Source organism: Macaca nemestrina, chromosome 1, assembly GCF_043159975.1.
Source record: "Macaca nemestrina isolate mMacNem1 chromosome 1, mMacNem.hap1, whole genome shotgun sequence".
Classification (NCBI taxonomy): domain Eukaryota; kingdom Metazoa; phylum Chordata; class Mammalia; order Primates; family Cercopithecidae; genus Macaca; species Macaca nemestrina.
In genome coordinates, this window is record NC_092125.1 from 219,073,445 (window position 1) to 219,096,906 (window position 23,462).

At 55.7% G+C, this 23,462-nt stretch overlaps 1 protein-coding gene and 1 long non-coding RNA gene across 6 annotated transcripts; one reads left to right on the forward strand and one right to left on the reverse strand.

Moving 5' to 3' along the window:
• Positions 1-753: 753 nt before the first annotated feature.
• LOC105473209 (EF-hand domain family member D2) lies at positions 754-19,359 on the reverse strand. 5 transcript variants are annotated; one of them, XM_071100348.1, is made up of 6 exons: positions 18,568-19,008; positions 15,135-15,219; positions 14,809-14,930; positions 3,530-3,677; positions 2,313-2,447; positions 754-1,007 (listed from the first exon to the last, which is right to left on the reverse strand). In XM_071100348.1, the coding sequence occupies exons 1-6, from the start codon at positions 18,873-18,875 to the stop codon at positions 876-878; spliced, it is 930 nt and encodes a 309-aa protein (XP_070956449.1). In that variant the 5' UTR covers positions 18,876-19,008; the 3' UTR covers positions 754-875. The 5 variants fall into 5 exon arrangements, with proteins under 5 accessions (XP_070956449.1, XP_070956441.1, XP_011725178.1 ...); XM_071100340.1 differs by lacking the exon at positions 15,135-15,219 and having other exon boundaries at positions 18,568-19,359; XM_071100344.1 differs by lacking the exons at positions 754-1,007; positions 15,135-15,219 and adding an exon at positions 2,731-2,849 and having other exon boundaries at positions 18,568-19,359.
• LOC105473210 (uncharacterized) lies at positions 19,319-23,462 on the forward strand. The gene is made up of 3 exons (XR_982116.3): positions 19,319-19,572; positions 23,042-23,230; positions 23,326-23,462. It is a non-coding gene; the product is annotated as an uncharacterized lncRNA (long non-coding RNA).

Consider the following 23,462-nt stretch of genomic DNA (forward strand, 5'->3'; position numbering starts at 1 on the left):
CAACATGAAGCGCTCGTTTCCTTCCCTAGGAAGGCGCCAAGTCTTCCTCCCACCCCACTCTCTCCAGAGCCCCCCGGGACCCTCAGGGTGTTCTGCGTGGGTGCTAAGGAGCGGTGTCTCCGACCCTCAGAGCCTTCCCTGCCCAGGATCCCACGGCATGCCCGGCAGGGGGTGGGCGTGTGAGGTAGATTGGCACAGCTGCCCCCACACGCTGCCTGGCTGGCCCCAGAGATCTGGGGGTCTCCAAGTCAGCATGGGGTGCTGGGGGCCTAGGTCCCTTCACCAGAACAGAAGCTCCCCACCCCCTCTCCCATTTCAGTAGATGGAAGAGGCAGAGGCGGAGGAAGAGCCCCTGGGGAGGGGTCCCCTCATGCCTCCAATAAGCCCCTTGGGTCCCACTCTGTGGGGGCAGCCCTGATTCTATCTCTTCTGCTGTCTCTCAGTCTGGGAAGGGGCTGGCAGGGGGCCCTGGGGGCGGTGCGGCCTGCTGGAGGAGGGCAGGGGTTCCCAGGTCTGGGGAACGGGGATGGTGGAGGGCAGGCACATGGGGCCGGGAGTGACCTAGGGCCAGGAGCTGGGCCAGGGGCAGTGCTGGAGCAGGTAGCGGGGCAGTCAGGGGTGCAAGACAGCCCAGGGATTGCCAGGGAGGGCCGGGCCAGGCAGGGAGCCGGTGTCGTGGCCTCACAAAGAGCAAAAGGGAGTGGGGAGGGGCCGGGCCACCTCCGTGAGACCCCTGAACTTGCTCCATTCACAGACATTTTTAGGTTTTTAGTAGTGGTCCCATCAGACAGAGGCAAGGATTCAGGCTCAGCCTCCCATACGCCACCCTCGCCCACCGCGCTGGGGCCGGAGCAGGGCGGTCGGTGCAGCCCCCGCTACTTAAACGTGGACTGCAGCTCCTTGAAGGCCGCTTTCCGCTGCTTCATCTCCTCCGCCTGCTTCTTCCGTTCCTCCTGCTCTGCCTTGATCTCCTCCTCGAAGCGGCTGGACACGTTGATGGCCTGGACCTGTGGGGGCATGGGGGTGAGGGGTCAGGGCTGGATGGTGTATATTGGGGGAGTCTCCATGCTACAGCTGCTTTTCCTTTTTTAATTTTTTTGAGACAGAGTCTCGCTCTGTCGTCCAGGCTGGAGTGCAACGGCGTAATCTCGGCTGACTGCAACCTCCACCTTCCAGGTTCAAGTGATTCTCCTGCCTCAGCCTCTTGAGTAGCTGGGTTTATAGGCGCACTCCACCATGCCCGGCTAATTTTTGTATTTTTAGTAGAGATGGGGTTTCACCACGTTGGCCATGTGGCTGGTCTTGAACTCCTGACCTCAGGTGATCCACCCACCTCAGCCTCCCAAAGTGCTGGGATTACAGGCGTGCGCCACTGTGCCCAGACTTGTGGCTGCTTTTCCTGGGGTCCCTTCTGGCTCAGGCTTCTGCTGAGTCCTACCCAGCAACACAAACAGCTTGACCGCACCAGCTCTGGCCCCGGGTCAGGTGCTTCATTCACCTTCCTGAGCCTCAGTTTCCTCACTAGAACCTGGCACCCAATAACTCTGATCTTATGGAGTTGTCGAGAGGATTGAAAGAGAGAACGTATATTCTGTGGCTGCTGCAGAGCAAGGGTGCTCAAAGGGCGTCACTTAAGCCGCTGCCATCCTGATCCTCTGCTTCCTGTCCGGGGAGCCCAGTGGCCCACCCAGTGCCACTGATGAACCCTGAAAAGTTCCACCGATGCTCGGAAGCCCAGAGGGAGGTGGGAGGCAGTCTCTGGAAGGAACGTTCTTGGCTTAGCAAGGAAAGAGAGAAACAAGGCGGGAGAGCTGGAGCCCTGGGTGGGCAGGACCCAGGAGCCACCAAACCACAGGTGTCCCTTCCATCTGAGAACTTGCTGAAAGGGGAGGGTATTGTGCATGCAGGTGGTCTCTGAGCCCCCAGGCTTCCTCCCAGGCTGGAGCTGGTAGGGCAGGTGTCTGCCGGGGACCCTGGAGAACCAGTGCTGTGTTCTCCTGGGCCCTTCCCTCCTAAGGCCCAGTCCTCTGGGTTAGCGGCTCAGTGTGCCAGGACCGGGGCACCTCAAGGTAGTCCCTGTCCCATTTTGAAGAGTACATGTCCCTCACCCATCCTCTGGTGGCTGCCAAGGATCTCAGCCAGGAGTGGGAGGGGACAGAAGACAGAGCGTGTGGGCCTGGCCCAGCCTGGCAGGGAGTCAGCTCCCATCTCTGCAGCCTCAGCAGGGACGGGAAGGGGACGTATTAACTTCGGGCCGACCCAGGGTCCCCTTGTCCTGGAGTGTGGGTCAGGGCACCCCCCGGGCTCCTCACCTTGGCCTCAAAGAAGCTCTTGGCTCCCTTGACGCCCTCACTGGAGACATCGATCTCAGAGAGGCGGGCCAGCACGCACAGCCCGCTGTCCTCCTGAAGCTCCCCAGCCGCTGCCTTGCGGAAGATCAGGAGGAACTGCAGTGGGGAGAGAGGCGCGCGGTGTCAGGAAGGGAGAGAGGGAGGGGAGCCGGAGTCCCTGGCCACACCCAGGCCCCAGCCTCACGCCTCCCCTGCAGAGAAGGACTGGGGGGCAGTGAGCTGGGTCTTGCCCCTTGGTGCTCCTGTGCTTCCCTTCACTGGGCCTCTGCCCACCTGTACGATGGACGGTGACTCAGGTACCCACCCAGGATGCTGGGATTCTGCAGCCCTGCCCCGCCCACACCAGCTCCCGATGACACGGCCTCAGCCTACCTCTTACCTGTCTCCCACTGTTCCCCTGTGAACCTACTCTGTGTTCCATGTATTGAGTCCTGAAGGTGTCATGACAGAATGAGGGAGCCTCCGAGACAGTAAAATACATGCCCAAAGTCTCAGCGCCTAAAAGTATCAGAGGGATTTGAACCCTGCTCTCTAACTTCTAAGCTGTTACCCTGCACTGCCCTCCCAGCCTCTCACACTCCCTCACCTGCCCCTGCCACCTCTCTCCTTCCCTGCATCCTTCATGCTTCCTGCCAGACCTCCTGGGCCCCACTTGGGCCTCGAGTCCCCACACCTAACCCTGTGCTGCCTGGGGTCCAGTATCATTGCTGTCTGGCTTGGAGCCTCCATTTCCTTCCCTGAGAAACAGGCTTGCCCCAGCTCCTGTCTGGGAGTGAGATCCTGGGCATGAAGTCGCCCAGTGCTGTGGCCCTCTTCCTCGGTGTCACAGCCCTGATTTCCCTCTGTGGTGTCTCCCCCTCTACACTTCCAGGAAGGAACCTTCCAGCACAGGGCCTTCCTCTACCCCAGAGCCTGCACAGGGTCAAGTATACAGAAATCGCTCACTATAAGCTCCCTATGTGAAGGAGGAGATGTCCCTCTCTCCTCTTCCTCCCTGAAAGGACCTCACAACCCTCTCTGGTGCCTGCTCTAACAGGCCCTCTGAAGCCTCACTCGGCCAAGTAGCAGCTGCTCAGAGCTGCTGTTCAATAGCAACGCCGTTCATTCATTGACAAAGGGTGGGGGTTGGTCTCTCCCGGGCCACCAGGTCCTCAGGTGAAGCCCCTGATCGGGCTTACCTCCCGGAAGCTCAGCTTGCTGTCAAAGTCCTCATCCACCTCCTTGATCATGTTTTTCAGGCCCAGGTGAGTCTGAGGGGCCCCAAGTTTCTCCATCATGAGCTTTAGCTCCATCAGGTCGATGAAGCCATCCCGCCCGGCATCATACCTGCAGACGCAAAAAGAGAGGACATCTTGGCACTGGCTCAGTCAGAGAGGCTGCAGGCTTGAGTGCAACGAGACTGGGGGACTAGAGGGCATCTCCCACCAAACATATCATCCCGTCACTGCCAGAAGGGACCTCAGTCCAGGCAGAGGACCCATATGTGGCTCAGCTCCTGCTTGGTTACCTCTGATGACGGGGAACTCGCCACAGGGCCTGGCAGCCTCCTGCACGTAGAATAGCACTAACTTCTGGACAAGCCTGAGGCACAAGGAAGCTGAAATGACAGCCTCCGTGTGCTGACTGTGATGGCCCAGACAGTGAGAAGGAATTCTCTTCTTTTTTTTTTTTTTGAGACAGAGTCTTCTTGTTTTCCAGGCTGGAGAGCGGTGGCTCAATCTCGGCTCATTGCAATCTCCAACTCCCCAGTTCAAGCGATTCTCCTGCCTCAGCCTCTCGAGTAGCTGGGACTACAGGCATGCACCACCACACAGCTAACTTTTGTATTTTTAGCAGATTCAGGGTTTCACCATGCTGGCTGGGCTGGTCTTAAACTCCTGACTTCAAGTGATCCACCCACCTTGGCCTCCCACAGTACTGGGATGACAGGAGTAAGCCACCGTGCCCAGCCGAGAAGGAATTCTCAATACCATGGCAGGATGGATCAGGCTCTGAGCTGAGCACTCAGCACCTCCATGACCAGCGGGCTCACTGGAATCTCCATGGGCACTTGGGGGACATCTGACCCCCACCCTAGATGGTAGAACCTTGCAGGCAAGGGCATGGTTTCTCAACCTCAGACCTTAAACAATCTGGACAGAATAAATCCTTGCCGTAGGGGCTGTCCTGTGCATTGTGGGAGGTTTCTAGTAGCATCCCTCCTGAGTTGTGACAGCGAAAAATGTCTCCCAGACATTGTCAAATGTCCCCAGGGGGGAAAAAGCATTCCCTGTTGAGAAGCACTGGAATGGGGGATGTGGCGTGGGTGTGGAAGGTGCCCTCTTTCCATGTGATAAATGACTCTTCTTACTCAGCACCCTCTGTACTGGGGGGTCTATTTCATGCCCCCCCCCACCAGCTTACCCTAGGTACTGGGAAGGAGGTTAAAAAGCACAGTAGGTGCTCAAAAATGTGTAATGAAGAAATAAGACGTGAATAAATGAAGGGGTATCTAAGGCAGGGTCTCTGCCTTTGTCGAGGGCACAGAGCAGGAGGGGGACGGGGGCAGTGCCAGGTGGCAGGAGGCGGCCTGGGTGTGTTCAGGGAAGTGTGGCGCAGTGCTGCAGGGAGTGGCGGCGACTGGCGGGGCGGTGGGAAAGCCGGGAACAAGCATCGGGCGACAGAGATACCTCCCCTCCGCCTTGCACACTCAGGTTCTCTTTTTTCTACCACCACAACCTGGCAGAGACAGGGATGGGGTTGGAGGCAAGTCCCTCTTGACTGGCTTCTGTGTAGTAAGAGCCTAGGTGGCCTCTCTGCCTGTTCCCTGGCTGAGAAGGCACCACTGGTTCCTGGAGCATACAGCCTGGTGAAAGAGGGCGAGGCGCTGTTTGCCCAGCTGGGCTCTCTTACCAACCAAACACCTGCCCTGCCGGTCTCTGGGAACAGTGTGGGAAGAAGACAAGATGGGGGCTGGGGAGAGTGATCCTTGAGTTGGTAAAATGGGCTTTTCTTTTTTTCTTTTTCTTTTACTTTAGGACGGGGGTCACTGTTGCCCAGGCACGATCACAGCTTACTGCAGCCTCTACCTCCTGGTCTCAAGCGATCCTCCCACCTCAGCCTTCCAAGTAGCTGGGACTGCAGGTGCATGCCACCATGCCTGGCCAATTTGTGTAATTGTTTTGTAGAGATGGGGTGTCAGTATGTTGTTCAGGCTGGTCTCGAACTCCTGGGCTCAAGCAATCCTCCCACTCAGCCTCCTGGAGTGCTGGGATGACAGGCGTGCGTCACTTTGCCCAGTCAAAATGTTTTTTTCTACACCTAAAGAAGCCTTATGCAGTCCCCAAGGCCTTGAGCTGGCTGGGTGACAGTGCTGGTGACAGCAGCACAACACAGGGGCCTGTGTCCCAGAACCCTATGTCCTGGGCGCTTGAGCTTTTGCGTGAAGATGTCTCATTTGTGCACCTTCTTCCCAGCTCCCTTCGCCTTCTCTAGTTAGGGGGACTTTAAACACCTAATAGCAACCAGGTACTGAAATCTGTCTTCATGCAGGGAACTGCTTACTTTACTTAATCCTCCTAATAACCTTAGTTTACAACCAAGGCTCAGAGAGGTTAAGTGACCCACCCACAGTCACACAGCAGTAAGGAGGGAGCTGGGCTTCCAGACTAGGTCCGCTGGACTCATAAACTTGCACAGTTGCTCTGTACCCAGCCCCTCCCCTGTGTGTCCTGGGGCCGCTGCAGAGCACAGACGGCTGCCTGGAGCGCGAGGGGAGCATTTGTGCGAGGGGTATAAATAGTTCACCAGCCAGTGAGTCAGTGGTTGGAAGTGACACAGCACAGAAAAGATGGGTCTTGGGATTCCTGGAGGGAACACAGGGTCCTGGGGCCTTCTGTCCCACTGATGGGTGAGGGCTGGGGTGGAGGCGGATGGGCCAGCAGCCCCTGTGGGCAGTGGCCACCTCTGTGGCAGTAGAAGGTGGGGACTCAGAGGGTCAGGCAGGCCAAAGCTGCTGCAGTCCAGCCTCTACCTGGAGCTGGAGGGGCTCTGGGGGGCACAGCGGAGGTCCTTCCTGTCATCTCTGGACTTTGTTTGCTGCCTGCTGGAGGGCTGGGCAGGTGCCACATGACCACGGCGCTGTGCAGGGGCACCTGGTGAGGGACTCAGTCTTTCCAGAGCCAAGTCAGGAGGACTCCCGTCCTCAGTGCCCCCCACGAAAGCAAAGCCCCTGACACTTTCTGACCTTGGGCTCCCATGAAGGTCAGCGATGACAATCCGGCTCTGGAGACAAATTGCCTGGGCTCCTCAGCCACAAAATGCAGCATCTCTTAAGCTGGGGTGCATGTGCCCCCCAGGGGACATCTGGCAATGTCTACAGATGTTTTTGGTTGTCATACCTGGGGCGGGGGGTGCCGGTGGTATCTGGTGGGTGGAGGCCAGGGAAGCTCCATAGCGCACAGGGTGGCCCCACCACAAAGAATGACCTGGCCAGCCGGGCGCTGTGGCTCACGCCTGTGATCCCAGCACTTTGGGAGGCTGAGGCGGGCAGATTATGCGGTCAGGAGATCAAGACCATCCGGGCCAACATGGTGAAACCCCGTCTCTATTAAAAATACACAAATTAGCTGGGCATGGTGGCAGGCACCTGTAATCCCTGCTACTTGGGAGGCTGAGGCAGGAGAATCACTTAAACACAGGAGCGGAGATTGCAGTGAGCTGAGATTGTGCCACTGCACTCCAGCCTGGGTGACAAAGCCAGACTCTGCCTTAAAAAAAAAAAAAAAAAAAAAGGAATGACCTGGCCCCAAGTGCCAGTGGTGCTGAGGCTGAGAACCCTGCTGCAAGGGGGCCTCCCTCATGGGCCACTGTGAGGAATGACTGAGCCCATCCCTGTCAAGCACTCAGCACAGCTCCCAGCACACAGAGCTAGCTGCATAAACGGCCGTCGACGCCACTAAAACAAGATTGAATCACCTCCACTAACCTCCTGACAGGGCAGCGCTTTCTCTTTACAACCCCTGTGCTCAGCAATCCTCCAGGTCCGGATTAGGTCAGAAGGGCTGTTATCGGTGAGGCCACCAGCCCCCTAACCAGCAGGTCAGGGGTTCAGGTCCCAGCCCCTGGGTCCCACATGCCTCTCCCTGAGCCCCAGTTTTATTTATTGCTCAAGTGCATGGGTTTCTTCTGCAGCCAGGGGCAGCTCAGTTTCAGAGGAAGTGCAGATAAAGTGTCCAAACTTGGATGGAAACGTGGGCTGTGGATCCCTCTGTCTTTGGCAGCTCCCAGGCCTGGCTGGGCCGCAGCTCAAACCACGATTTGAACGGCCGCCTCTATCAATCAAGGGCCAATCAATTACTGGGGCTGGGCTCCATCCAGGGCAGGCTCGGGCCCCCAGGGGGACAATATAGGAGCTGGCTGTGGTGCCAAAGAGTCCATCACCAAGAGGAGGTGACTGGGGCTGCGAGAGGCCAGGTGCTGGGGTGGGAGGTGAAGCCCCCAGAGGTAGCCGTGGAGGAGGCCATTCCCAAGAGACTCCTGGAGAGTGGCCATCTGCCCTGTGCCCTGGGCTCTGATGTGGTCTAGTGCAGGGGATCAGCCAGGTTCCAGGATCAACCTGATTGAATATGGCCTTGAGGGTTTGTGGTTACATCAACTCCGCTGAGACTGACCTGGGTCCAAACCCCAGCTCTGCCACCTGCTGGCAGGATAACCCTGGTCAAGTCACCTAACCCCACAGACCTCAGTTTCCTCATCTACATCATGGAGATCAAAGAACTCATCTCAGGATAGAGGCAAGGATTAAAAGAGACGATACAAACAGACTCTTAACACAGAGCCTGGTCCACAGGAAGCACTTTATACACGCCTACTATGATACTAAAAACCAGTTATTATTATTCCTAACATCTACCTTTAAGATTATTAAAGAGTAAATGAGGCTGGATGCGGTGGCTCACGCCCATAATGCCAGCACTTTGGGAGGCTGAGGTGGGAGGATCACTAGAGCCCAGGAGTTTGAGACCAGCTTGGGCAAGATAGGGAGACCACATCTCAATAAAAAAAATAAAGGGCCGGGCGCGGTGGCTCACACCTGTAATCCCAGCACTTTGGGAGGCTGAGGCAGGCAGATTCCGAGGTCAGGAGTTCAAAGCCAGCTTGACCAACATGGTAAAACCCTGTCTCTACTGAAAATATAAAAATTAGCCAGGCATGGTGGCATGCACCTGTAATTCCAGCTACTTGGGAGGCTGAGGCACGAGAATTGCTTGGACCCAGGAGGTAGAGGTTGCAGTGAGCTGAGATTGTGCCACTGCACTGCAGCCCGCGCGACAAAGTGAGACACTGTCTCAAATAAATAAATAAATAAATAAATAAATAAATAAATAGCTGGGCATGGTAGTGTATGCCTCTGGTCTCAGCTACTAGATAGGCTCACTTTAGCCCTGGAGGTTGAGGCTGCAGTGAGCCCTGATCGAGCCACTGCTCTTTAGCCTGGGCAACAGAGTGAGACCTTGTTTTAAAAAAAACAAACAAAAAAGAGAAAATGAAAACGAGATGACAGATATAAAATGCCTGGTTCATAGCGCGTCCTTAAAACCTGTTAATTTTATCATCATCATAATAGTAGTTGTTACATTGAGAAGTTTGTGTGTGTCACATATACACATCATATACTTCACACATACAATATAAAAAGGGTGATGATATTAGAAATAATGTTAAAAAATACACTGGCCTCTGCCACAGGCTCCAGTCCTGATTGGTGGTACAGGGCTGGGAGGCAGGGCTTGTGGTGGCTTGGCCTGGAGGCAGGGGTGGATATGACGACCCAGGGGATCCCTCCAGCATGAGCCCTCCTCTGAAGTCCTCACTTCTCCCCTACTAGGCCTGACGCAAAGCCCCAGCATCTCTGGGAGGTGGGAAGACAGACGGCCGCTGGACAGAGCCCTTGAACAGGGAGAAAGGAGACTCAGGGAGGGAGGAACCTTCCCTTGGTGTTGGAGGGAACACTCTCACGGTGCCGGGGTGTGTGTGCAGGGGGTGGGGGACAACTGGCAGCACAGGAGAGAACGAGGTTCCACGATGGCTGGAAACAGGCATCTCCCGGGCTAGGGGCCCTCTCACCCACCAGCCCTTCTCCCTGAGCTGGAACTGAGGTTGCAGGTGGCTTAGAGCATCCAGAAAAAGAGAGGTCAGCCCGCAAGATCCACCCAGACAGCCTGGTCTACCCGTTTTCCATTACATAGGGAAACTGGGGCCCAGAGTGGGCAGTGACTGGCCCAGGGTCACACAGCCAGCAGACTGCAGGATTCCAACAGCTGGAAGCTCTTCTCCTCCCTGGCCCCCTCTCTTTTTCCTGGTCCCATGGAGGGTCCCACATTCTCAAGCTTGAAGGGCCAGCGGAGGCTGGACTGAGAGCCCAGCGTGGTGCCTGTTTGGGAAGGCCAATGCCATTCGGCAGGACTGGCAGAAAGCACCCAGCCTGGGAACTCAGCACTTTTCTCCAGCACCGGAGGGAGGCTGTGGGGCCTGGCACTGTGCCTGCATTCCTATCTGCCTCCCCCTGAATTGTTCTTGCCAGGAAGGGCTCAGCAGCTAGCTGCGCCCTGGATGCTGGGAATGAAATCCCCACCCATCCCCCTCTTGAAAGCGGAGCAACGGGTTACCCCCCAGGACAACCCTTCCCCTTTGGGGTGAGCATGGTCCCCAGCTGGTTGCTTCCCTGCCCCTGCCTCTCTCCCAGTTCTGATAACTAGGGGGTCACAGGGGTAGGCAGTGGAGGCGTCAACCATGCATAGTGCAGACGTCCCAGCCTTGCGCACAGGCGAGCCACACGTCATAACCTATCATCATTCCTGGCTGCTCTGCTGGGCGCTTGCTATGTGCCAGGCGCGATGCCAGGTGTTTCGCATCAGTTTCTCACAAGAAGTCCATGAAGCGGCATGAACATTCCTATTTAACCCACAAGGAGATGAGGCTCAGAGGGGAAGCCACTTGGCCCAGGTCATAGGTGACAAGGGTGTTGATGGGCTCTGAACCAGGCCTGATCAAACACATGCACTCTTAACGACTATGCTATGCCCTGATGCCGATGGGTACACAGCAGTGAACTTCAGGGTTGGAAGGGATATTGGAGGCCATCTTATTCAGTCCTTCCTGAAAATCAGATTCCTCATGTAGTTCTTTGCTTAGTGCCTTGAATACCTCTGAGGGCATGAAGCTCATTGCTTGTCTAAGGGGGCCCATCTTGGCTTTGGAACTACTAGAAAGTTGCTCCTCGGCCAGGTGCAGTGGCTCATGCCTGTAATCTCAGCACTTTGGGGGCTGAGGTGGGCGGATCACTTGAAGCCAGGAGTTCGAGACCAGCCTGACCAACATGGTGAAACTCTGTCTCTACTAAGAATACAAGAATTAGCTGGGTGTGGTAGTGCAGGCCTGTAATCCCAACTACTAGGGAGGCTGAGGCAGGAGAATCGCTTGAACCCGGGAAGTGGAGGCCGGAGGGAGCCAAGATTATGCCACTGTACTCTAGCTTGGGTGACAGAGCAAGACTCTGTCTCAAAAAAAAAAGAAAGAAAGAAAGTTGCTCCTCATGTAGGTCCCGCCGAGCTGTGCTGCACGTTCTGATGGCAGAAGCAAGCAGAGTCATCGCAGCCACTGCACTTGGGAAGGTGGGAGCACAGGGGACCCCAACTCTGTCTCTCCTGACTCCCATCCCAGGCTTTGCTGGTGGCCCCCCTCTGGGCATGCGGGTCCCAGGAAGACAGACAACTGGACGGGGTGTGTGTTGGGTATGGGCTCAGGAGCCCTCAGGCCCCCCTGGCTTCCCCAGTTCCTGCACGTCCCCACCCCCAGACCGCCTGACTCATACGGGGAAAGCCCAGCGCTCGCCACTTCCTCTAGTCCTATCTGGGAATCTCACACTTGATCTGTTGCCCTGGGTCAGCTAAGCGGGGTATGGGGTAGGGAGAAAGAGAGAGAGAGAGATGGAGAGATAGATAGAGAGCACACAAGTGTGGCACTCGGGGCTCCCCCATGGAGGATAAAGAGGGAGACACCACGAAATTTGCTGGGGGGGCTGTCAGGGCTCAAGGGCATCCTAACCTGGAGTTCAACAACATCTCACCGCACCTGTGGCACTCCCTGCCAACCGCCCCCTTTCACTTCTTGCTCTTCATAATCATTATTGTTATGATAGTGATTATAAAGAATATTTATTGAATGCCTAATATTAATATAACCCAGTGTTTATAATGTAACTCAATCTTTACTCCATTCATCTTATCCTCTTACAGCTCAGACAGACAAAGTCACCTGACTAAGGATAACCTTAAGTCAACCTCAGGAAGCAGTGGGGAGACGGCTGTGCGGGGGCCTGAGCCGCGGCTTAGTGCTTCTTAAACATCAGTGGGCACACCTGGTGAAGCTGGTTACAGTGCAGATTATGGGCTGGGCGTGGTGGCTCATGCCTGTAATCCCTGCACTTTGGGAGGATGAGGTGGGAGGGTGGCTTGGAGCCAGGAGTTTGAGACCAGTCTGAGCAACATAATGAGACCCCCATCTCTGCAAAAATAAAAAAAATTAGCCAGATGTGGTGGCGTGTGCCTAGAGACCCAGCTACTCAGGAGGCTGAGGTGGGAGGATCACTTAAGCCCATGAAGTTGAGGCTGCAGTGAGCTATGATCGTATCACTGCATTCCATCTGGGTGACAGAGCAAGACCCTGTCTCAAAAAAAAAAAACACAGATTACAGTCTGGTACATCTGGGGTGGAACCTGCGCGTCTGCATTTCTAACATACTCCAGGGCGGTGTTGCTGCTGGTGTTTGGGCAACTGTAAGGGTTCAGAGGACTTGGGAGCCAGGGAGGCCCAGGTTCAAATTCTGCTTCTGCCCCTCACTAGCTGTGTGACTTTGGACAAGTCACGTAACCCTTCTGAAAGCCTAGTCTCCTTAACTGTGAAATGGGCGAGGACAATGTTGCAGGATAAGAAAGGACCGAATGGGAGGCAAAGCACCTGGTTTGAAGCATCTGATGGCTCAGGACTCCCCAGGTGGCCCGGCTCCCGTCTGGCCACACCTTTCTGGCACTGACCCCTGCTTCTCTGCTGTCCTCGAAAAGCGGAAGTCAGCCAAGGAGAAGGCTGCCAGGCAGTCAGGGGAACTCAGCTGCTCCAGGGTGTGCGGACCTTCCCTGCAGAGGCTGCCAAGTGACTGCCTCTGCTGGCGGGGCTGGCCTTGTAGAAAGGACCTCCGACATCCCCTGAGGCAGCAAGGCCTGCTGCCCTAGAGCCTAGACTCTCGCAGTGGAAGCCAGTCCAAGCCACCCAGGCCTTGGACCCAGGGGGCATGGAGGAGAGCAAGGAGGCCGAAGAAGAGAAGGCAGGAAGGGTGGACCAAAGAGGAACCAAAAGTCCTGGGTTGGGGGTGTGGGGGAAGGAGAGGTGACTCAGACACTGATGTAGAGGGGAAGTGGGAGGAACGGAGTAAGGGCCGAGGCCGGGAAATCCTCCCTCCCCAGGGGTGCAAGGCATTCTCCCCACCCACTGACCCTAAGCTGCAGGTGAAGGACCCCACCTCTCCACCTCTCTAAGGCTCTGGGAGGCTCCCCCAAGCCCCACCCACAAACACAGCTTCACTTGGCCTCCAGGGGCTCGTTGCAGGAGGATCCGGTTCTAATCCTGTCACTGTCAGTTCATATAATCTTAGACAAGTAACAATTGCCTTGAGCCTCAGTCTCCTCATCTGTCAAATGGGGATAGAAATGATAGTACCAGGCTGGGAGCGGTGGCTCACGTCTGTAATCCCAGTACTTTGGGAGGCTGAGGCAGGCAGATCACTTGAGGTCAGGAGTTCGAGACCAGCCTGACCAACACGGTGAAAACCCATCTCTACTCAAAAATACAAAAACTAGCCAGGTGTGGTGGTATGTGCCTATAGTCCCAGTTGCTTAGAGGCTGAAGCAGGAGAATCACCTGAACCCAGGAGGCAGAGGCTGCAGTGAGCCAAGATCACGCCACGGTACTTCAGCCTTGGTGGCAGAGTGAGACTCCATCTCAAAAAAAAAAAAAAAAGGAAAACAAAGACAGTATCAATCTCATTGTGCTGGTGTGAGAATTCAATTCCGTTCTCTAAATAATACACATAGGCTCCTCCAGGAATGGCTAGAACTAGTGGCTCTGTTTAACAAGGAGGGGGCACAGAGGCAGGGGCTGGCTGCAAAGAGAACATCAGCATGGTGTGATGCGTGAGAGCTTTTGGTCCTCATGGCAGAAATAAAGAAGGAAACCTTCCATTGATAGCCCTGTGGGTGCATCCTCTCTACCCCTAAATCTCTACACGTTTGTTCTATATAAGACTGTAAGCCTCCTGAGGGCAGGAACTTGATTCATTTAATTCTCTGGATCTTGTAGCACAAAAACTTAATAACATATCTGTTGGAAGAATGATCACATGCGTGAACCTTGCATTTTTCAAAAACATCATCTATCATGCAAACAGCCCAGACACCATGATGGGCTCTTAACAAAGACCCAGAGCTTTTTTATACCTAATCCTCAGAACTTTACCAGGTAGGTTCTTAAGCCCCTGGGGAAACCAAGGCTCAGAGAAGCTGAGTTGTCTGCCTGGAGCAACCCAGCTGGGTGGTGGCAGACGGGAATCCCTGTTGTGCACCCTCCAGAGCTGTTGTTTGCTCTCCCCTTTTTTGTGCCACCTGCCTTTCCTGTAACTAGGTGATAATGAATTCATTTCTCTCTTTTTGTTATTTATCAAAGCCATATGTAGCTGTCAATCAGAGTGGCTGTTCAGCAGGAGAGAAGGGGGGCTCTAACCTTGGGTCCTGTCACTAGGGCCCAGAGCAAAGGGTTGTCAACAACCTGGCAGGCCGGAAGCTCCACTGGTGGTTAAGTGGAGGCAGCCAGTGGGTGTTGTGGAGCTGGCTCTGAGCCAGCCGCAATGACCAATGCCAGGGCCCTGTGAGGGGGCCCAGGAGAGGGTGTATGCTGAGCTGGGGATGGCGGTGACAGTCATTTAGTAACGACTTGCTCTGTGCCAAGCACTGGGCTAAGCGCCGTACCCAATCCTGTGAGGTGGGTCCCCTGTCCTCCCTGTTCCAGGGTGAGGAACAGAAGCTCAGAAGGGCTCCAGGGCCCACAGCTGGATTCAAACCCAGGGCTGCAGACTCCAGAGGCCCTGCCGACTGTGTCCAGGAAGGGCTCCTGGGAGAGCTGTGTCCCTGGAGGTGGAGGGTGGAGAGGAGGGTGGAGAGGAGGGTGGGATGCTTCCAGAGCTTGTGCAGGGAAGAGTTGGCCACAAGGAAGGAAAGCCTACGTCTCTGATGCAAGGTATCCTGAGATGAAGTGGCTGGGGACGAGGGTGGGGACAGGGCCTGCAAGGCTGGGCTAGGCAGGAGACAGGGATCTAGGGCATCGTCCTCAGATTCCACAGCAGGTTCAGAATTACACGGCTGCATACCTTTCCGGCAGGTCTCGACTTACAAAACCCTCCAGAGCACCCCCTAGGCTGTTGTCAGCACCCCCGAGGCTCTCCAGGGCCATTCTATTTGCCTCTCTGACAGGAGGGTTCCAGAGCCAGCCCTGGAGGAGCAAAGAGAGGGAGGCAGCAGCTGGGAGATCAGAGGTGCTGGACATAGCCTGAGGCCGCACGGGGAGGGGGACGGGGAGTCCTGGCTGCCGGGGCCAGGGAGACGCAGGGCCTCCTCGTGCCTGGCACTGGGCCAGAACTCTAAATGTCTCATGTCCTCTGAGCCCCACCCTGAGACACTGGGACCATCTCCTCACCATACAAGGTTTCAGCCTCACTGAAAACCTCTCTGTAACCACGAGCAAGTCACCGCCACACCTTTCTGGGTCTTGGTTCCCTCTTCTGTAAAACGGGGGGAGGGGCTGGAGTCAACCCTCCAGGTCTCTCTCAGGGGGAAGCTGAATGACTCTAGGTGTGACAGCAGTGATGGCTGAGAGTCTACCTTCCCCCTGTCCCCTCTCTTCCCCATCGATCTCCAGCCTCGGGAAGCACCTGCTGAATCAACATAGATGGGTGGACCAGAAGGCCCTGGAAGGCAGTTCCAACATCCAGAAGCGCTCAGGACCCCTCAGACATACGCAGGTCAGGGCTGAAGGACCTTCGGGGGTCATCAGGGATAGCCTGCCCCTTTTACAGGTGGGTAAGACTGAGGCCTAGGGAGGACATGCAGGCTAGGACGGAGGCCCAGCTTCCTTGCTCCTGGCCCCCAAGGAAAGGCCGGCTCCCATTCTCCTGCTGACCTCATGGTCTCCTGCCTTCTGCTCTGGTGACTGGCTTCCCAGGAGGGCAGGCTCCCCTCCTCCCTACCCTCTGCCCTCCCCAGAGCCCTGGCTCTGATGCCCTGGCTATGATCCAGGGACCCTGCTTGGACCCAGGAGGCTGCAGCCCCACTCGGACAGCGTAAGCAGAACAGGGGTTTTGTCTTCCACGAGAGTCCGTCTGTTGGCGGCGGGGTTGGGCTCGGTTGGCACAGTGAAGCCTTGTTTCCTTGAATACACAATCTGCAGCTTTCCACCCTCACCCGGGCCCTGACGGGCGGCACTTGCTTCCCTAGAGGTTCAGCTTCCTGGCCCCTGCCTGCCCCATCAGCCCTCCCAAAAACCTGGCAAGCAGTGCTGGCGCCAAGAGGTAGCTTGGAGGGGTCCAGGTGCCCTCAGTCTCCCTCAGAGTACCTCTCATCAAACTAGAAACGGCCTATGTAAAAAAAAAGTGAGTTTGCTGTGCAGATGAAGCTTGCAGACTGTTCCCTCAGCCGCACGCCACTTCCAACCATACTGCAGCCTCCCAAGTCCCGCTCATCTGAAGTGTCTGGCTTCTCCCACAACAGCTCCACCTTTGTTTTGGTGGCCAGTGGGCAGGGGAGCTATGGAAGCCCAGGAGAAGGCAGGCTCTGGGGGAAAGCAGAGACTGTGGCTGGAGGTGGGGACATGAGTGGACAATCCGCCAGGAGCATAGAAGCAGGTGTTGGAGGTTTTCCAACATGAAAGCAGATGTCTGTGATGGGAAACCCAGAAGGAGAAGAACCCAGGATTTGGAGTCACAGACCTGGGTTTGAATCCAGGCTCTATCATTTTCTAGCTGTGTGGTCTTGGCAAGTTATTTAAGACTCCTTGTCTGCACAAAGGTGCCGAAGAGCTGTGTGTCACGGGGCTGTTTGAAGGACCTGGTGAGTGCCTCAGCACCATCAGCACAGGGATCTCTGCGGTGTCTGAATCAGCTCTGCACTCCCCGATGGGGGCAGTGACAGACACGGATCCGTACCCACCCCTGCATCTGCCCGCCCCGGGAGTGTTCAAGCCACTCTTTCAGGAAGCCTGGAAATCCTGCTCTCCCAATCTCGCCAGTCTTCGGCTGGGAAGAAAGTTTAGAAGAACTCCAACCAAACAGCCTGGAGTCAAGGAGGTGGCGCCCTGGGATTTTCTCAGAGGTTCAGAGGGGCTGGGGGTCAAGGACTTGATGTTCCCCCAGAAGGACCTTGGGAAAGCAGGGGACTCGTCAGTCACCCCCAACTGGGAACCAGAAATCCTTCCCCCTGCCTTGGGGCCAAATGCAGAAGCTGCTGTAAGCTGTCCTGAGCAGGGGAGAGCCTTTCTCAAACTGTGCGGTTGCAAAACGCCCCTTCCTGGGCTTCCGGCTTGATGTCTGGGCACTGACAGCTGCATATGGTGAGGTCTGCCCCCACCTCCCGCCCAGCCACGGGGGAGCCGGCCTTGCTGCATTGCTCCCTCGGCTTTGGGCTGCCTGTGCCGGGTGGGCTAGACCTCCTGGCTCACCCCCAAGACTCAGCCTCAAGCCACTTCTATCCCCTTCCAGAACCACTCCCGACCAGCACCCAGATCGTGGAACAGAGGCTGTTCCCTCTCCGGGAGCCAGGGGCAGGGGGACAGGGAACAGGAGGTGGGGACAGGTACCAAAGGGAGGGGCACTGGCACCTTCCCCACCCCCTGGGCACACACATGGTTGGGAGAGAGTGGCTGTGCATCTTAGACCCAACAGAGTGGGACCCAGGGATGGGCCGGAGGGAGCTGGGCCCTCTCTCTCTAGTCCCTCCACGGAGACATTAAGACTGTTTTTGTGGGGGGAAGGGGGGATGAGTCCACAGGCCTGGGGGTGCCCATCTACCCTGGTGAGGGCACAGCACGTGGAATCTGATGGAATAAAGGGTAGGTATGGGGGTAACAGGGCAAGTCACATAGGAAGGGGCCCCTTTTGACTAGGGTGGGTGTGGGACATTGGGGGTTCCTGTGGGGAGGGAAGGGGATATATGGAGTGGGGAGGAGAGATGGGGGCCTTGTGACAGAAGCAGGTGAGCAGTGACTGCAAGCTGCTGGGTGCAGGGGGGTGGGGCGGGCAGGAGGAGGAGGGAGGCCTTCCAAGCCCAGAGGGGACTCGGCCCACAGGGACGACTGGAGTGAGGTTTACACTCCTGCAGAGGGGGAACAGGGGCCGAGGGGTCCCTTCCTAGGGAGACCACTTGTGAGTGAAGGATTTGGGTCCTTTTTAATGAGTGGGTGGAGATGGGAAGGGCAAGTCTTCGCCCCCAGTTTGCTGGTAGATGCTAAATAACTGGAGAGGAAGTTGGGGGAATCCCTGCCCAGAACCCACCTTGAGGGAGACCTGAGATCAGGAGAGGAAATGAAAAGACCTTAAGGAAAGGAATGTGGTTGGCATGTGGTGTCCGGGGTCACTGGGGTGGGTGTCTTTGGCCAGCGTGTGTTGGGGTGGGGGTGGGGAACGCGAGCAGCTGGGATGGGGGAAGGAAGGCCGCTGAGTCCTCAGCCTCGGTGTGTGCCTTGTGGGGTGGTGGAGAAGCGCCACTAACAGGGTGGGGGGCCCGGGACCCACACGTGTGGTAGTGGGGGTGGGGCTCGCGGGGCCTGGCGATTATCTGGAAGGAGGTTCGGGGTCCCCAACTCTGTGGGTGCGTCTATGGTGTACCGGAGGCAGCACAAATATGAGTCACCGCCGCGTGCCAGGGCCCGGGGGTCCCCCAGACTAACGTGCGTGGTGGGATGCCGGGTCTAGATCTGGAAGGGGACGCGGGGTCCCTAACCCCGGTGCATCTGGGTTCGGGGAAGCTTGGCTGACTGCTGGGATCCTGGGTCGGCGCGGGATCCGGGGATCGGGGGGGTTCGGGGCCCGATACCGGGTAGTGGGGCGGGCGGGGGGCCGGGTCGCGCGGGCACTCACTGCTTGAACATCTTCTCCATGTCCTTGATCTGCTTCCTGGAGAACTCCTTGAACTCGGTGTAGGGGTTGAAGACGCGGCGGCTGGGCGACTGGGGCTCGCCGATGCCCTGGTTGAGGTCGGCGCGCCGCAGCAGCTTGGCGCTCAGCTCGCAGTCCGCGCTGCCCAGCGCCTCGGCCGCCTCGTCGGGCGCCCCCGCCGCCGCCGCCGCCGCCCCGTTCAGCCCGGGTTGCTCCGGGGTCTCGCCGCCGCCCTCGCCCTCCATCTGCAGCCGCCGGCTCAGCTTGGTGGCCAGCTCGTCCGTGGCCATGGTGGCCCGCACGGCACTCGCCTTGACCGGGCCCCTGTTCACAGCGCAGCGCCGCCGGCCGCGCTCTTCCTCTTCCTGACACTCCCCGGGCCAGGCACCGCCCCCGAAGGTGGGACTTGGGCCCTGGCGGGGACCGCGCGCCCCGCCTCCGCCCCCGCCCCCGGGCCCGGACCCGCGCGGCGTGCGCGTGATCGCTCCCGGCCGCCGGGGGTCGAGTGTACTCTGCGCGCCCCGCCCGCCGTCGTCTGCCCCCCGCGAGGCTGGGGAGCGCGACGGAAAGCCATTGCCCTCTTGGTGCCCGCTGTAGCAGCTGAGCGGGAGGGGTCCGGCTGGGGGCCGGGGCCGGGCGGGAAGGAAGAGGGCTCCTCCCCCGCGGCTTGGGTGAGGAGCGGGGCTTGCCGGGGGGCAGGGGGGCGAGGAGGGGTGCCGCCCCACCCCCTTCTCCGGAATCCCCACGCCGTGAAGTCATAATCCTGTATCTGTGACACCCTGTCGGTTGCTATGGAGACGACTCGCTGTTAAACACTGGCGTTCTCAATGAGGGTTGCAGGGGTTCCGAGGCGGACCTGAGGAGCACAAACCCCTGTTTAGGGTGAACCGTGGCGGGCGCCGCTGGCCTCTTGGAAGAGGACAGACTAGCAGCTGCGAGGGAGATGGGGCTGGGCTTCACCCCTAAAAGGGCCCCTGGAGACAGCGGGTGAGGGACAGGGGAAGGGGCTGGTGGTCCTCTCTCCCGAGGCCCCGCACCATCTCACAGATGACTTGGCAGAATAGCTGCTGGGCCAGTGTTGTCGCCTGTGACTGTACTTTAGGGAAACTGACAGGGAGATCATGATGTCGCCATTTTGATGGGGTCACCAGAGGAGAGATGTCCTCTCCAAAGGCTCCTAGACAGGGCTAGGGAAAGAGTTCAGATAATAAGTATCTCTGTGGTCTGGGCTGTCACCTCACAACTGCACAACTCTGGACCTTCAGCATCAGAATCACTGGGGCCTAGGTTAATAATACAGATTCCCGGGCTCCAATTTGGACAGACAACACTGATCTCTGGGGTGGGATCCAGGAATCTACATGTAAACAAGCACCCAGTGGAGTGCTGCTCACTGAAATTTGAGAATCCCTGATTTAGAAGGACTATGCTCTGTGCATGTTCTCTGAAATGTTAGGTCAATCAGGACCCCTCTACTGAAACTGCTCCAACCAGCCAAGGTGCAGAGAAAAGATGCATGCAGGGCCCCCAAACCAGTGTGCTGTGGAGGCAGGGAGCCCTGGAGAATGTAAAGCCAGCAAGCTGTTACAGAGTGATTTGCACAGAACAGACACTCAGTTGATATTTGTCAATTTGCTCTGTTTAAGAACATTGCTGAATTAATTTAAAAGGTATTTTTAAAAGAATGAAATTGAGGAAAAACCTTCAAGGTTCAGAAAATGTGAAGTTCTCATTTACTTGTTTATAAAAATTGTTTTTGAGTCCAATAAAGATGCTTAGCTTAAATGATTTCTTTTTTAAATCTCAGAATTAAGTTTCTCTTAGTTTTGGGCAGTTTGGTCCAGCTGTTTGCAAAAGACAGGCTTCCCTGTCTCCCATATGCAGCCCTGAAGGACCCAACAGAAGCAAGATAGTTATTTAAGGAATGTAAAGGACTAGGGACAGGATGTAGATTAAAATGTTTAAGATGATGTCTGCAGATGATGTTTGTAGATGCTGAAGTTTGTTGAATTCTTAGTCTTCCTCACAAAGCAGATAATTTCAAGACTCTGGTGAGCCTCAATTTACTCCAGTTTATGATTTCCAATGGTTCTGCATAAAACTGGGTTGCCGTTTTATGAAATTGTTTGCATCTGCTTCACGTGGGCGCAAACTTCACAGTGAGGAGATAATGTGAGGGTTTTGCCTTCTTGCAAAACAACTTACATATATATGTGAAGAAACTGGGGTTTGGGTTTGAATTATGTGGACTGCCTGTGTGTAGTAAGCTCTCTGGTCAGTTACCCATTTGGCTTTGTGTGGACACAGCTCATGGGAGCGAGGGTTGCTTTCCATAACACACAGGTTGGGGGAATTCCTGCTCGTTACCTATAGCATCTTGCAGGAGGGCTGCTGAACACCGGAGCCTTGCAACTGTTAAACTCAGGCAGAGCTCAGGAAATGCTGCCCGGATGGGTGAGTCGTTTTAACACCTCTTGGGTTGATTTTTCTCACAGGTTTTTGGAGTTTGCAGAGCTCTGAGCCTGTGACCCCAGGGTGAGACCTCAAGCTGCCCAGTACTGTGGCCCCATTTCAGAGGCCTTGGGCCTGGGCCAGAGATGGACGCTAGGGGCTGTCTTTTACTCGAGGTTTTTTTCTCCATTGGTCATTGGTCATTGGGTTTCAAGAAAAGCACTTTTTTCAGGAATCAAAGAAGCAGTGATGGAAGGAAAAGCAGAGAAAACCGATGAGCCCTGATTGGCGGTGAAACTTCCAGGAAATATCACTTGCCTCTTGATTAGGGGAAATCACTTTTGAGTGACCCTGAATTTTGTGCCCCAAGCATAGATTCTGGCAGAAAGAAATGATCTGGACTGATGACACACTACAGCATTCAGTCATGTGGAAAGAATGATCTTCAGGAAAAATCACACCCTTGGCAAAGGCTTTTTACAGAGGCAAGGGCGAGCCGGCCAATTCTGACAATATTCCAGTGGCAAGGGAGCCAGGCTGTCTTAGTCATCATTACTTATGTTTCTTCTCTTCCTCCCACATCTCCTTGTATAACTGTCTTTTGGGGAGGGGTGAAGTGATAGTAAGAAAAACAACAGCACTTTGAAAAAGGGGTGGGGGGAGAAACAAGAAGGAGAGAAGGAGTTGGGAAGAGCTCTTGAGTGATGGGGAGATGGCACTGGGGACATTCTGGAGCCTGACAGAACTGTGTGGTCCCTCCAGCCTGAGATGCTGGGAAAACAGGAAGGGATTTGGGAGATGGCAGAGATGAAGTTGGCTCACAAAATGCAGGGCTCCCTTAGCACTTCACAAATACCAGCTTACGAATTAATCATTACAAACACTCCGCAGTCATCAGGAAACCCTTGATGGATGGAGAAAGATGCACAGAGATCAAAGTTCAGGGGCAGCAGCAATATTCATTTGGGGCAATTGGAGTGACAGCAGCACGGGTTCACAGCCTGGTTGACCTCAGAGGCTTTCTCATCTCTTGCAAGATTTGGAAGCTATGCAAAAGGTGTAATGGGGAGAGGCGCTGATGTCAGGCATTTATGGGACCACTGAGGGGGGCAAAGAGGCAGGACAAAAAGCCAGTGACGATGGGTCAACAGCTGCAGGTAGACCCATTTGCAGGTTATTAGAAACTAACTTATCTATCCAGCGCTTTTTTTTTTTTTTTTTTTTGAGATAAGAGTCTTGCTCTGTCACCCAGACTGGAGTGCAGTGGCGTGATCTCGGCTCACTGCAACCTCCACTTCCTGGTTCACGCCATTCTCCTGCCTCAGCCTCCTAAGTAGCTGGGACTACAGGCGCCTGGCACCACGCCCAGCTAATTTTTTTGTAATTTTAGTTGAGATGGGGTTTCACCGCGTCAGCCAGGATGGTCTCGAACTCCTGACCTTGTGATCCACCCGCCTTGGCCTCCCAAAGTGCTGGGATTACAGGCGTAAGCCACCACGCCCAGCCCTCCAGCTCTCTTTTTGTGGTTACCTTAGACACTATGAATCTACGTGAAAACCAAGACGATCGATCCTTCGAGTGACTGCAGGTGTCCAACGGGCTGTGTTTTTTGCTTCTAAGCGACAGGCAATTCCATGTGCAAGTTTAACACCCTGATAGGCCCTAGCCTTAACTATGTTTTAAACTCCCCAAAAGTGTTTTTGTGTTTGTGTGCATGTGAGGGAGATACCTTAAAATCCAGCAATGCTGCTTCCACAGTGCTCTCCTGGGCCCCTTCCAAAGATAGTAATAATATGGGCAGCTGGTTTCGATTTTTATACTTCCAACAGCTACTCTGTGAAAACGGTGTGCAGCAACAGCCAGGCAATCCATACATACTTATTAAATGTGCTGGGCACTGGGTACTGGTCCTGGAATTCTCCTGGTTGTAGGCAAGCTGGGGGACAGGGAGGTGAGAGCTGGAATCGTCATTCTGAAGTGTGATATTTATTGGATCCCATACTAGGCGACTGATGGAGAGGGGCTACCACTCTTCCAGCTGAACCCCGCTCTGGTTGGGACCCAGCGATTATTTTCCATAGCGAAGTGTTCATAAAATATCTATTACTTCCAACACAACCTCCTGGGGGAAGGGACCTGTCTGTCTGTTTCAATTCTGGATCCTCAGCACCCACATCAGGGTACCTGGCCCGAGGTGAGTGCTGTAGAAATAGTTGTTGAATGAATGCATGAAGGCCTGCTCTGCCTGAGGGCTGGGGACAGATTGGGTATTTTCTGTGTCCCCTCCAGAGCATCCGGTGGCCCAGTTTTAGGTCTCAAGGTCACTGCCAAGAAAGAGAAGCTGCTAAAGTGACACCTCAGTGCACCCACATGACTCAACACAAAAGTTAACAGGAACTCTTCAAAAACCAGCCTCTCAAGTGTCT